Below are 13,869 nucleotides of genomic sequence, written 5' to 3' on the forward strand. Positions count from 1 at the left end.
CATCAACTAAGGATTTTGCCAATTTCTCAGACTGAACTTCGAGAAAATGAGCTTCAAAAAGATTTCCTCAATGTCCACAAATCACACATAGTTCCCAGACATTAAAAAGAAGTTGTAAAACTGTATAGAATCGGCCACCTATTTGGAAAGGCAAGACTTGTGCAGAAACGCTTTCCTTCCACTCCCAGGCCCATCATCCTTGGCCCCCGTGGAACCTGCTCTTGTCTTCTGCTCCATTGCAGGATCCCCTGACGTAGCGCACAGCGTCCACCAGGGGTCTCCCTCGTCAGCGCTTGGGAGGGATGGGCAGTCTCCTTCCAGAGGGAACTGAGCATGCGCTCTGTTTTAGCGAACTCAAAACTTCCCGGGAAAGGCTGGGATCGTGTCTGTTTTTCCTGCGGAGTCCGGTTCTTCTTCCCTCCGCTTTGAACTTTCGGCTGAGCCCGGAGGCCGAGAGGCTGGAAGGAATTCTCTCACGGGTGGAGATCCAGGCGTGACTCGGAGTGAGTGGGGCTCTTTCCTCTGACTCTGGAGGGGAGCCTGGAGCATGCAAAGCTTCGTCAAGTTCCAAGTGGCGGAAAGGGGGGGGGGAGAGTTCGAGGTCCCATGTTCCCCTGCCACCTCGTGGAAGAAAGGGACACGCAGGGCAGCTCCTCAGCTGCCGGGTTTTCTCCAGGAAGAAAATCAGGGTCGCCATAAAGAGGGGAACCAACGAGCCTCCGTTTCCTCCTGCAACCCTCTGCATGCGGGGAGAGGGAGAGGTTGCCTTCCCAAACGGCGCAGAATGTCTTGATTCCTGGAGAATTTCCTGCAGATTTCTCGGCCCTTTTCCAGAAGGGTTTTTCCCTCGCCTCCCCTTTCCTGGGCTCAGAGAAGTTACCCGCGAAAGTCCCTCCGGTTGCCTTTCTATGCAAGGCTGCAGTTCCGTGTGTGAAGAGTTGAGTGTAAGGCGTGTAAGGACTGGAACTCGGTTTCCTCCTTTTCCTGCCTTTCCCCACCTTTTTTTTAATGTGTCTGTCGGCAGGCAAACAAAGAACCTGTTACAAGAAGGGCCATGCATTGGATGGTGGCTTCTAAGTTCTGGCTTCTGGCATGATTTTTTGTGTGTGTGTGTCACTGGAGTCATAATTTGGATTGTGCAAAGGGTTGTAGGCAGCAACACAAATGATTTGATATAAATTATTAGGAAATAGAAAAGCAAAACATATTTTAAATGCGTTTATCCAATATTTTGGGTTCCTTGATAGAAGTTGAAGCAGAAGACTGTTGGCAGACTTTCCCCAAAGATAAACAAGTATATCAATTTAGACACCCCCCCCCCCCCCAAATCCCATTCCAGAACTTGGTGGGTTCATAAGAATTTGTTTTGTTTTGTTTGTTTGTTTGTTGATTTATTTATTTATTTGTGGAGGAGGATGCTCAGTATTCAGATTTGCCTCCCTGTTGAACATCCTTGTGTTTTCCATTTGAGTCCTGTAGGCAGGAGATCTTTCCTGATTCCTCTGGAGACCAAAGTATCTTGTGAAGGAATTGGGCTGAATGGCGTTGGGAGCTTTGGCCAGACCTCTCGTGATGAGGAAGACCTGGGGAGATGCATGGGTCCATTTTGGTGCTGGATTAGAGAGCAGAGAGAAGATGGAGGGACAAAGCCCAACAGATGAAGGAGTTGGAGAAGGACGTCCAGCTGCTCAGCCTTGGAGCTGTAGGAAGAATGGGGGAAGTCCTGGGCAGAAGAGCCAAGAGGAGGAAGCCAGCAGTTCAGAGGTCCAATTCTGTGACTTCAATGAAGTGCAGTTCCAGGAGGGGAAGAGTCCCCGAGATGTTTGCAGTCAGCTTCACCGCCTTTGCCTTCAGTGGCTGCAGCCAGAAAGACACACCAAGGCTCAGATGCTGGACCTGGTGCTCCTGGATCAGTTCCTGGCTGTCCTTCCCCCAGAGATGGAGCAATGGGTGCGGGAGTGTGGAGCGGAAACCAGTTCCCAGGCGGTGGCCCTGGCCGAAGGCTTCCTCCTGGCCCAGACGTCTGAGGGGATGCAAGAAGAGTTGGAGGTATGAGAATGAAATCTTGGCAGTTCTAAAGAGAATCTTTCTGAATTTGTCAATGTTTCTCTGGCAAAAAATTTTGGGATTATGAGCTGCTAAAATCTCTTGTTCTATTTTTCTTCTGGATGATGAATTTGGATCAATTTTTCTATTCTGGCTTTTCCAGTTTAACCAATAGACTTTGGTGTCTGCTAGGCTGAGTGTTCAATATTGATAACTCATTTCTATCTCTCTACTCTTCCTTTCTTTCTCATGCCACATCTTCTCCACAAGTCCTTGCAAGCTATCACCGAGTTTCCCCAGGGGTGCAAAGATTCATCGCAATCCTGTCAGAAGCTGCTATTTAGGGAGAGCTTCCAGGAAGGTCAAAATCAGGACACCTCTCCAGGTAACAGAAGGTCTGTCCATGGGATATGAAGTGTGGACATCCATCCATCCGATTGTTTTGTTCACCTTGAGTAGAATCTCTCTCTCTTTCAACAGTCTGCTTCTATCACAGGTAATAGAAAGCTGTCCATGTTATTTTTAGAACCGCCTTCTCCTTGTGATGGAGCTGAAAGAGTGGCTGAACTTCTGCCTCAGGTAAGATTCATTTTATTCTGTATAATATTCCATTTATAATATTGCTGTTTTGAGAGCAAGACAAATTTTAGACAGATTGTTGAAAAGTCACACCTGGCTTAACCTACCTGTCCATTCTATTCAAACAAAACCCATTTTGTTCTCTGAATCTCTCCTTGAATTGGTGGAAGAAAACTGGCAAATTATGCTTGGGATTATCTGTTAATAGGGAAACTTCTTTCCTATTTCAGGATTTTGTTTCTTTTGAGGATGTGGCCGTGTATTTCTCCAAGGAGGAGTGGTCTCAGCTGGATCCTGCCCAAAAAGCTCTCCATGGGGAAGTCATGCTGGAGAATTCAAGGAATCTGGCTTACCTGGGTAAGATCCCATCTGTCCTCAGTAACGTAGAGAAGGGATGGGTGGAGGTCTTAGAAATTTCTGATAAAAAGATGACTTTTTAAATTATATCCTGCCTTTATTACAAGTAAGTTAAGGCAGTGGACACATCCAGTACTCCTTCCTCTTCCTATTCCCCCCCCCCCCAGCAACAATGCTCTGATATGGGTTGAGAGACTGGTCCAAAGTCACCCAGCCAGCATTTATGATTAAGGCAGAACTAATGCAGGCAGTCCTCAAGTTATGATGACAATTGAGCCCAAAATTAATGTTGCTAAGTGAGAAATTGTTAAGCGAGTTTTGCCCCTTTTTACGACCTTTTTTACGACCTTTCTTTCCACGGTTTTTAAGGGAATCACTGCAGTTTAAGTTACTAACATGGTTGTTAAGTGAATCTGGCTTCTCCATTGACTTTCCTTGTCAAAGGGGATCACACAACCCTGGGATACTGCAACTGTCACAAATATGAACCAGTTGTCAAGTATCTGAATGTAAACCACATGTCCATGGGGGATGCTTCAATGGTCATAAGTGTGGAAAATGGTCTTACGTCGCTTTTTTCAGTCCCATTGTAACTTTGTATGGTCACCAATAGAACTGCTATAAATTTAAGACTACCTGTACCCACAGTCTCCCAGTTTCTAGCCAAATTATATTGATGATTCTTTTACTAAATTTCAGATTTGTTCACTCTCCTAGTTTGCTACATCTTACATTTTTCCCTTTCAAGGCTATAATGAGCAAGTGAATAAGAATCGTAAGGAACAATGTCAACCGGTTCAACTGACAGAGAAAAACAGAAATTTTCCAAATCAGATGCAAACAAAGATTGATGAAACAAACCGATCACAAAGTGAAGTTAAAAAAAGTATTTCTTTGACAAATCGTCTCCTTAGCCATACAATCATCAATACGGGAGAAATACCACATAAATGTATGGATTGTGAAAAGAGCTTTAAAAAATCAGAGGATCTCATTTCCCATAAAAAAGCACGTTCAGAAGACAAACAACATACTTGCGTGGAATGCAGAAAGACCTTTTGTTGTTATGACTCTCTTAAAACCCATCAAAGGAATCACACAGGAGAACGACCTTATAAATGCATGGATTGTGGAAAGGCCTTTAATTGTAGAAGTCATCTTAATTCCCACAAGAGGATCCACACAGGAGAGAAACCATATCAATGTCTTGAATGTGGAAAGAGTTTTAGGCGGAATTATTCTCTCACCACCCATAAAAGGATCCATACAGGAGAGAAGCCATATCAATGTATGGAGTGTAGAAGGACTTTTACTCGTAGCAATCATCTTAATTACCATAAGAGGATCCACACAGGAGAGAAACCATATCAATGTCTAGAATGTGGAACGAGTTTTAGGTGGAATTGTGCTCTCACCTCCCATAAAAGGATCCACACAGGAGAGAAGCCATATAAATGTATGGTATGTGGGAAAAGCTTTAGGAATAATGGTCATCTGTCTTGTCATAAAAAGAGCCATACAGGGGATAAACCATATGGATGCTTGGAGTGTGGAGAGACTTTTACTTTGAACAGTAGTCTTAAAAACCACAAGATGATCCACACAGGAGAGAAGCCATATAAATGTATGGTATGTGGAAAAAGCTTTAGGAGGAATGATCATCTGTCTTACCATATAAGGAGCCACACAGGGGATAAACCATATGAATGCTTGGGGTGTGGAAAGACTTTTACTTGTAACAGCAGTCTTAATTTCCACAAGATGATCCACACAGGAGAGAAGCCCTATCAATGTATGGAGTGTGGAAAGAGCTTTAGGAAGAAAAGTAGTCTTACGTACCATCAAATGATCCACACAGGAGAGAAGCCATTTCAATGTATGGAGTGTGGAAAGGGCTTTAGGAAGAAATATCGTCTTATGTCCCATCAAATGATCCATGCAAGAGGAAAAAAACATATGAATCCATAGAGTGTGGAAAAAGCTTTCCAAGGAGGTACACCCTTACTTGCCATAGAAAGATCCACAAATTGGAGGAGCCATATCAATACATCTGATGTAAATACCTGAATTCAGGTACACTGTGTGAGACGGTGACTAGAGATAACCAAAGGGACTAAGGAAGTATTTTTCAGCCTAAAATAACATTTGTGATACTAGTTCCTCCCCATAAACCTCCCCGTATAGTAACATATACATATTCTATGGAAGAACGTTCAGATGAAGATCCCTGAAAAGGAATTACAACTGTGGGAAGTCCTATAAATATCCACGCAAAAGTTTTTCCTCCTGGGAAGGTGCCAAATTCTGTTTTCCTGTGGAATGACATTTTTTCAGACAAAAGCTAAAATTGATTTTTTTGTTGGTAGATGTACTTGTAGCCTTTGATTAAATGAAAGAAGTACAGTTGGTTTGATTATTTAACAGGTTGTTAATATATCCCAAGGGAAAAGGGAAGTTGAAAATATTCTGGTATCACTGCCGAGCATCAACTGAGGAAAGGGACTTTTGCAAACTGCAGAGCATGAAGTAAAGTTAGGACAATCATTGCGAGAATTGGTGGTAGAGATCTGCTACATTGGGATGTGCTTCAAATTCACTAAGGGATTACTACTAATTTGGGTTTGGGGATCTTGTCTGGGAATCTCACTCAAGCTTGAAATCATTTACTGAAAAGAGGGATTAGCAATATGATTTCAGATCTCAGAGGTGGCCAGACAGGAATCATGGCCAGATAGGCTAACTCTTTTGAAAGGCTATTGTAGTACTCCTATTCATACTCTTTTGTAAGGCTGAATTAATAAATTTGTGCATATAATAAATATTTTATAATGAAGGTCTGAAATTAGAAATCTGCCGTTCCTTAAAGTTACTTCTAACTGAGATGGAGGGCGTATGCATTGACTAAATCAATAAACTGTCTGATACCTCAATGCACATTGTTGTTAAGATTCCTTCCTTGCTAGTTATGCAGCTGCATACTTCTCCATCTTTTATTTGATATTTCCCCGAGTAGCATCTATTTTCCTTGTCTCTCAAGCTGATTCCCACAAACCTTTACAAACGCCTGGTGCTGTGGAAAAAAAGGACTAGGGGAGACATGATAGCAGTGTTCCAATACCTCAGGGGTTGCCACAAAGAAGAGGGAGTCAAACTATTCTCCAAGGCACCTGAGGGTAGAACAAGAAGCAATGGGTGGAAACTAATCAAGGGGAGAAGCAACTTAGAACTGAGGAGAAATTTCTGACAGTTAGAACAATTGTTCAGTGGAATAGCTTGCCTGCAGAAGTTGTGAATGCCCCAACACTGGAAGTCTTTAAGAGTATGTTGGATAGCCATTTGTCTGAAACGGTATAGGGTTTCCTGCCTAGGCAGGGGGTTGGACTAGAAGACCTCCAAGGTCCCTTCCAACTCTGCTATTGTATCCATCCCTTTCAATCTACTAGCTTTGTCCAAAGGGAATAGCTATCAAGGAAGGTTCCTTTAGAGGAAGATGACTGACTGGCCAAGCATTGAAGAAGAACCTAGATCAGGGGTAGTGAACCTTTTTATACCTACCTCCCACTTTTGTATCTCTGTTAATAGTAAAATTTTCTAACCGCCCACCGGTTCCACAGTAATGGTGATTTATAAAGTAGGGAAGTAACTTTAGTTTATACAATTTATAAAGCAGAGTTATAGCAAACCCCTGCCGCCCACCATGGAAGCTGGAACGCCCTCTAGTGGGCAGTAGGGACCAGGTTGACTACCACTGAGCTACATGGACTACATGACATACAGAATACATATGGGAGAATATTTGTAGCTCAGGATTGAGATGAAGGGCCCTTTGTGGACTCTGAGCTTGGTGGTTTCGCCGTTTTTCAGACGTTATTGGCCCAATTTTTGGCCCGTTTGTTGGCCTCTTTTTCCGCCATTTTGGGCCCATTTTTCAGCTTTTTTGAAGCTTGTTTGGGGCCTTTTTCATCCTGTTTTGGGCCTGTTTTTTGACAGGTTTGGGCCATTTTTCGGGCCCTTTTTGACCAGTTTTAGACTCGCTTTTGGCCATTTTGACCCATTCTTTAGCCATCTTGGCCTGTTTTTGGACCAGTTTTCGACCTGTATTTCAGCATGTTTTGGGCCCATTTTTTGGCTGATTTTTCAGAGCATTTTTGGCCGGTTTTGGGATCAAAACAGCCCATTTTTTCTGTTTTGGTGCATTTTGGGCTCATTTTTGGGCTGTTTTTGGCCAGTAGAGTGCTGCAGGAGGCCATGGAAGCTGAAAATGAGGTGTGGGTGGTGGACGCAGCCTGTTTTAGCCGCCAGAGGCACCGTGGGCCAGTCCTTTCATATTTCCAGGTCGGCACACAAGTCTGGATTCAAGCACCCTGGTGGCTGGATGTGGCCTGTGGGTGTTGAGTTTGACACCCCTGTGGTAGATGTTTCTTGTTTTTTGGAGGCATCTCAGAAAGCACAAAAGACAGCAATGTTACCTTAATTGGTTCCAGTAGATGCCATGAATACTTAAAAGGATGATTCCCAAAAACCCCACATGACTTAACCATGAGACACTTTGATTCAGCCAGAACAACTTTTTATCTCCCTTTTCCTATGTCAGCGACCTCCCCAGCAGGGGCCACTTTCTGCCCGTCTTCTGTGGCCATTCCCTTCTTTTGCAGGTTCCAGAGAAAAGGAAAAGAATAGACGCAGTCCTCTACTTACGACCAGAATTGAGCACAAAATTTCGATTTCTAGACAAGAAAGTTTGTAAGTGAATTTCCCCCCATTTCACGATTTTTATTGGCCCAGTTGTTAAGTGAATCACTATAGTTGTTAAATTAGTAAGATGGTTTTTCAGAGAATCTGGCTTCTCCATTGATTCTATTTATTAGAAGATCGCAAAAGGTTATGACACGACCCTGGGACACTGTAACTGTCATAAACATGACTGAGTTGCCAAGCGTCTGAATTTTGATCACAGGACCATGGAGATGGTGCAATGTTCATAAGTGTGAAAAATGGTCATAAATCCTTTTTTTTCATTGTGATTTTGAATGGTCACTGAATTATTGCCAATCGAGGTCTATCTGTGCATGGCTGGCTTGATATTTGCTTTGTCAGGCAACCCTTTCCGATGACTGCTGACCTTGTTGGACCCTAGACGTATTCTGAGTTTCAACTCCCAGAATTGTGAGCATGGGGGAAGAGGGAGGGTTTCCCACGCATAGCCTGCCTGAATCACCTTCAGCACAGGAAGAGGAGGTGGGAGGAGGGGAATCCCCTGAGGTGCATCAACTAAGGATTTTGCCAATTTCTCAGACTGACCTTCAAGAAAATGAGCTTCAAAAAGATTTCCTCAATGTCCACAAATCACGCATAGTTCCCAGACATTAAAAAGAAGTTGTAAAACTGTATAGAATCGGCCACCTATTTGGAAAGGCACGACTTGTGGAGAAACGCTTTCCTTCCACTCCCAAGCCCATCATCCTTGGCCCCCGTGGAACCTGCTCTTGTCTTCTGCTCCATTGCAGGATCCCCTGACGTAGCGCACAGCGTCCACCAGGGGTCTCCCTCGTCAGCGCTTGGGAGGGATGGGCAGCCTCCTTCCAGAGGGAACTGAGCATGCGCTCAGTTTTAGCGAACTCAAAACTTCCCGGGAAAGGCTGGGATCGTGTCTGCTTTTCCTGCGGAGTCCGGTTCTTCTTCCCTCCGCTGTGAACCTTTGGCTGAGTCCGGAGGCTGGAAGGAATTCTCTCACGGGTGGAGATCCAGGCGTGACTCGGAGTGAGTGGGGCTCTTTCCTCTGGCGCTGGAGGGGAGCCTGGAGCATGCAAAGCTTCATCAAGTTCCACGTGGCGGAAAGGGGGGGGGGGAGAGTTCGAGGTCCCATGTTCCCCTGCCACCCCGTGGAAGAAAGGGACACGCAGGGCAGCTCCTCACCTGCCGGGTTTTCTCCAGGAAGAAAATCACGGTCGCCAGAAAGAGGGGACACATCGACCCTCCGTTTCCTCCGGCAACCCTCTGCATGCGGGGAGAGGGAGAGGTTGCCTTCCCAAAAGGCGCAGAATGTCTGGATTCCTGGAGAATTTCCTGCGCGTTTCTCGTCCCTTTTCAATAAGGTTTTTCCCTCGCCTCCCCTTTCCTGGGCTCAGAGAAGCTACCTGCGAAAGTCCCTCCGGTTGCCTTTGTATGCAAGGCTGCAGTTCCGTGTGTAAAGAGTTGAGTGCAAGGCGTGTAAGGACTGGAACTCGGTTTCCTCCTTTTCCTGCCTTTCCCCACCTTTTATTGATGTCTCTGCCGGCAGGCAAACAAAGAATCTGTTACAAGAAGGGCCATGCATTGGATGGTGGCTTCTTAGTTCTGGCTTCTGGCATGATTTTTTTTTGTGTGTCACTGGAGTCATAATTTGGATTGTGCAAAGGGTTGTAGACAACAACAGAAATGATTTGATATAAATTATTAGGAAATAGAAAAGCAAAACATATTTTAAATGTATTTATCCAAATTTTGGGTTCCTTGATAGAAGTTGAGGCAGAAGACTGTTGGCAGACTTTCCCCAAAGATAAACAAGTATATCAATTAAGCCCCCCCCCCCCTTAAAAAAAATCCCATTCCAGAACTTGGTGGGTTCATAAGAATTTCTTTTGTTTTGTTTTGTTTGTTGATTTATTTATTTATTTGTGGAGGAGGATGCTCAGTATTCAGATTTGCCTCCCTGTTGAACATCCTTGTGTTTTCCATTTCAGTTCTGTAGGCAGGAGATCTTTCCTGTTTCCTCTGGAGACCAAAGTATCTTGTGAAGGAATTGGGCTGAATGGCGTTGGGAGCTTTGGCCAGACCTCTCGTGATTAGGAAGACCTGGGGAGATGCATGGGTCCATTTTGGTGCTGGATTAGAGAGCAGAGAGAAGATGAAGGGACAAAGCCCAACAGATGGAGGAGTTGGAGAAGGACGTCCAGCTGCTCAGCCATGGAGCTGTAGGAAGAATGGGGGAAGTCCTGGGCAGAAGAGCCAAGAGGAGGAAGCCAGCAGTTCAGAGGTCCAATTCTGTGACTTCAATGAAGTGCATTTCCAGGAGGGGAAGAGTCCCCGAGATGTTTGCAGTCAGCTTCACCGCCTTTGCCTTCAGTAGCTGCAGCCAGAAAGACACACCAAGGCTCAGATGCTGGACCTGGTGCTCCTGGATCAGTTCCTGGCTGTCCTTCCCCCAGAGATGGAGCAATGGGTGCGGGAGTGTGGAGCGGAAACCAGTTCCCAGGCGGTGGCCCTGGCCGAAGGCTTCCTCCTGGCCCAGAAGTCTGAGGGGATGCAAGAAGAGTTGGAGGTATGAGAATGAAGTCTTGGCAGTTCTAAAGAGAATCTTTCTGAATTTGTCAATGTTTCTCTGGCAATTTTTTTTGGGATTATGAGCTGCTAAAATCTCTTATTCTATTTTTCTTCTGGATGATGAATTTGGATCAATTTTTCTATTCTGGCTTTTCCAGTTTAACCAATAGACTTTGGTGTCTGCTAGGCTGAGTGTTCAATATTGATAACTCATTTCTATCTCTCTACTCTTCCTTTCTTTCTCATGCCACATCTGGTCCGCAAGTCCTTGCAAGCTATCACCGAGTATCCCCAGAGGTGCAAAGATTCATCGCAATCCTGTCAGAAGCTGCTATTTAGGGAGAGCTTCCAAGAAGGTCAAAATCAGGACACCTCTCCAGGTAACAGAAGATCTGTCCATGGGATATGAAGTGTGGACATCCATCCATCCGATTGTTTTGTTCACCTTGAGTAGAATCTCTCTCTCTTTCAACAGTCTGCTTCTATCACAGGTAATAGAAAGCTGTCCATGTTATTTTTAGAACCGCCTTCTCCTTGTGATGGAGCTGAACGAGTGGCTGAACTTCTGCCTCAGGTAAGATTCATTTTATTCTGTATAATATTCCATTTATAATATTGCTGTTTTGAGAGCAAGACAAATTTTAGACAGATTGTTGAAAATTCACACCTGGCTTAACCTACCTGTCCATTCTATTCAAACAAAACCCATTTTGTTCTCTGAATCTCTCCTTGAATTGGTGGAAGAAAACTGTCAAATTATGCTTGGGATTATCTGTTAATAGGGAAACTTTTTTCCTGTTTCAGGATTTTGTTTCTTTTGAGGATGTGGCCGTGTATTTCTCCGAGGAAGAGTGGTCTCAGTTGGATCCTGCCCAAAAAGCTCTCCATGGGGAAGTCATGCTGGAGAATTCAAGGAATCTGGCTTACCTGGGTAAGATCCCATCTGTCCTCAGTAACGTAGAGAAGGGATGGGTGGGTGGAGGGCTTAGAAATTTCTGATAAAAAGATCACTTTTTAATTATATCCTGCCTTTATTGCAAGTAAGTTAAGGCAGTGGACACATCCAGTACTCCTTCCTCTTCCTATTGTCCCCCCAAAACAACAACACTCTTATATGGGTTGAGAGACTGGTCCAAAGTCACCCAGCCAGCATTCATGATTAAGGCAGAACTAATGCAGGCAGTCCCCAAGTTATGATGACAATTGAGCCCAAAATTAATGTTGCTAAGTGAGAAATTGTTAAGCGAGTTTTGCCCCTTTTTACGACCTTTCCATGGTTTTTAAGTGAATCACTGCAGTTTAAGTTACTAACATGGTTGTTAAGTGGATCTGGCTTCTCCATTGACTTTCCTTGTCAAAGGGGATCACACAACCCTGGGATACTGCAACTGTCACAAATATGAACCAGTTGTCAAGCATCTGAATGTAAACCACATCTCCATGGGGGATGCTTCAATGGTCATAAGTGTGGAAAATGGTCTTACGTCGCTTTTTTCAGTCCCATTGTAACTTTGTATGGTCACCAATTGAACTGCTATAAATTTAAGACTACCTGTACCCACAGTCTCCCAGTTTCTAGCCAAATTATATTGATGATTCTTTTACTAAATTTCAGATTTGATCATTCTCCTAGTTTGCTACATCTTACATTTTTCCCTTTCAAGGCTATAATGAGCAAGTGAATAAGAATCGTAAGGAACAATGTCAACCGGTTCAACTAACAGAGAAAAACAGAAATTTTCCAAATCAGATGCAAACAAAGATTGATGAAACAAACCGATCACAAAGTGAAGTTAAAAAAAGTATTTCTTTGACAAATCGTCTCCTTAGCCATACAATCATCAATACGGGAGAAATACCACATAAATGTATGGATTGTGAAAAGAGCTTTAAAAAATCAAAAGATCTCATTTCCCATAAAAAAACACGTTCAGAAGACAAACAACATACTTGCGTGGAATGCAGAAAGACCTTTTGTTATGACTCTCTTAAAACCCATCAAAGGAATCACACAGGAGAACGACCTTATAAATGCATGGATTGTGGAAAGGCCTTTAATTGTAGAAGTCATCTTAATTCCCACAAGAGGATCCACACAGGAGAGAAACCATATCAATGTCTTGAATGTGGAAAGAGTTTTAGGCGGAATTATTCTCTTACCACCCATAAAAGGATCCATACAGGAGAGAAGCCATATCAATGTATGGAGTGTAGAAGGACTTTTACTCGTAGCAATCATCTTAATTACCATAAGAGGATCCACACAGGAGAGAAACCATATCAATGTCTAGAATGTGGAACGAGTTTTAGGTGGAATTGTGCTGTCACCTCCCATAAAAGGATCCACACAGGAGAGAAGCCATATAAATGTATGGTATGTGGGAAAAGCTTTAGGAATAATGGTCATCTGTCTTGTCATAAAAAGAGCCATACAGGGGATAAACCGTATGGATGCTTGGAGTGTGGAGAGACTTTTACTTTGAACAGTAGTCTTAAAAACCACAAGATGATCCACACAGGAGAGAAGCCATATAAATGTATGGTATGTGGAAAAAGCTTTAGGAGGAGTGATCATCTGTCTTACCATATAATGAGCCACACAGGGGATAAACCATATGAATGCTTGGGGTGTGGAAAGACTTTTACTTGTAACAGCAGTCTTAATTTCCACAAGATGATCCACACAGGAGAGAAGCCCTATCAATGTATGGAGTGTGGAAAGAGCTTTAGGAAGAAATGTAGTCTTACGTACCATCAAATGATCCACACAGGAGAGAAGCCATATCAATGTATGGAGTGTGGAAAGGGCTTTAGGAAGAAATGTCATCTTACGTCCCATCAAATGATCCATGCAAGAGGAAAAAAACATATGAATGCACAGAGTGTGGAAAAAGCTTTCCAAGGAGGTACACCCTTACTTGCCATAGAAAGATCCACAAATTGGAGAAGCCATATCAATACATCTGATGTAAATAACTGAATTCAGGTATACTGTGTGAGACGGTGACTAGAGATAAACAATGGGACTAAGGAAGTATTTTTCAGTCTAAAATAACATTCGTATCATTGGTTTCTCCCCATAAACCTCCCCATATAGAAACATACATATTCTATGGAAGAACGTTCAGATGAAGATCCCTGAAAAGGAATCACAACTGTGGGAAGTCCTATAAATATACACGCAAAAGTTTTTTTTCCTGGGAAGGTGCCAAATTCTGTTTTCCTGTGGCATGACAAGGTTTCAGACAAAAGCTAAAATTGATTTTTTTTTGTTGGTAGATGTACTTGTAGCCTTTGATTAAATTAAAAAAGTACAGTTGGTTTGATTATTTAACAGGTTGTCAATATAGCCCAAGGGAAAAGGGAAGTTGAAAGTATTCTGGCATCAGAAACTGTTGAGCATCAACTGAGGAAAGGGACTTTTGCAAACTGCAGAGCATGAAGTAAAGTTAGGACAATCATTGCAAGAATTGGCGGTAGAGATCTGCTACATTGGGATGTGCTTCAAATTCACTAAGGGATTACTACTACTATGGTTTTGGGGATCTTGTTTGGGAATCTCACTCCAGCTTGAAATCATTTACT

At 43.4% G+C, this 13,869-nt stretch overlaps 1 protein-coding gene across 1 annotated transcript; it reads left to right on the forward strand.

Moving 5' to 3' along the window:
* The first annotated feature begins 380 nt into the window (after positions 1-380).
* Positions 381-13,600, forward strand: LOC148047429 (uncharacterized). The gene is given in 8 exon segments (XM_087711370.1): positions 381-503; positions 1,472-2,049; positions 2,317-2,431; positions 2,543-2,625; positions 2,856-2,982; positions 3,731-4,918; positions 12,129-13,138; positions 13,141-13,600. Coding segments are annotated over 7 exon segments (3,144 nt in total). The 5' UTR covers positions 381-503; positions 1,472-1,539; the 3' UTR covers positions 13,252-13,600.
* The last annotated feature ends 269 nt before the right edge of the window (positions 13,601-13,869 follow it).

This window comes from Thamnophis sirtalis, unplaced genomic scaffold, assembly GCF_051295495.1.
Source record: "Thamnophis sirtalis isolate CommonGarterSnake01/CBP01778 unplaced genomic scaffold, rThaSir2_p1.2 scaffold_3, whole genome shotgun sequence".
Classification (NCBI taxonomy): Eukaryota; Metazoa; Chordata; class Lepidosauria; order Squamata; family Natricidae; genus Thamnophis; species Thamnophis sirtalis.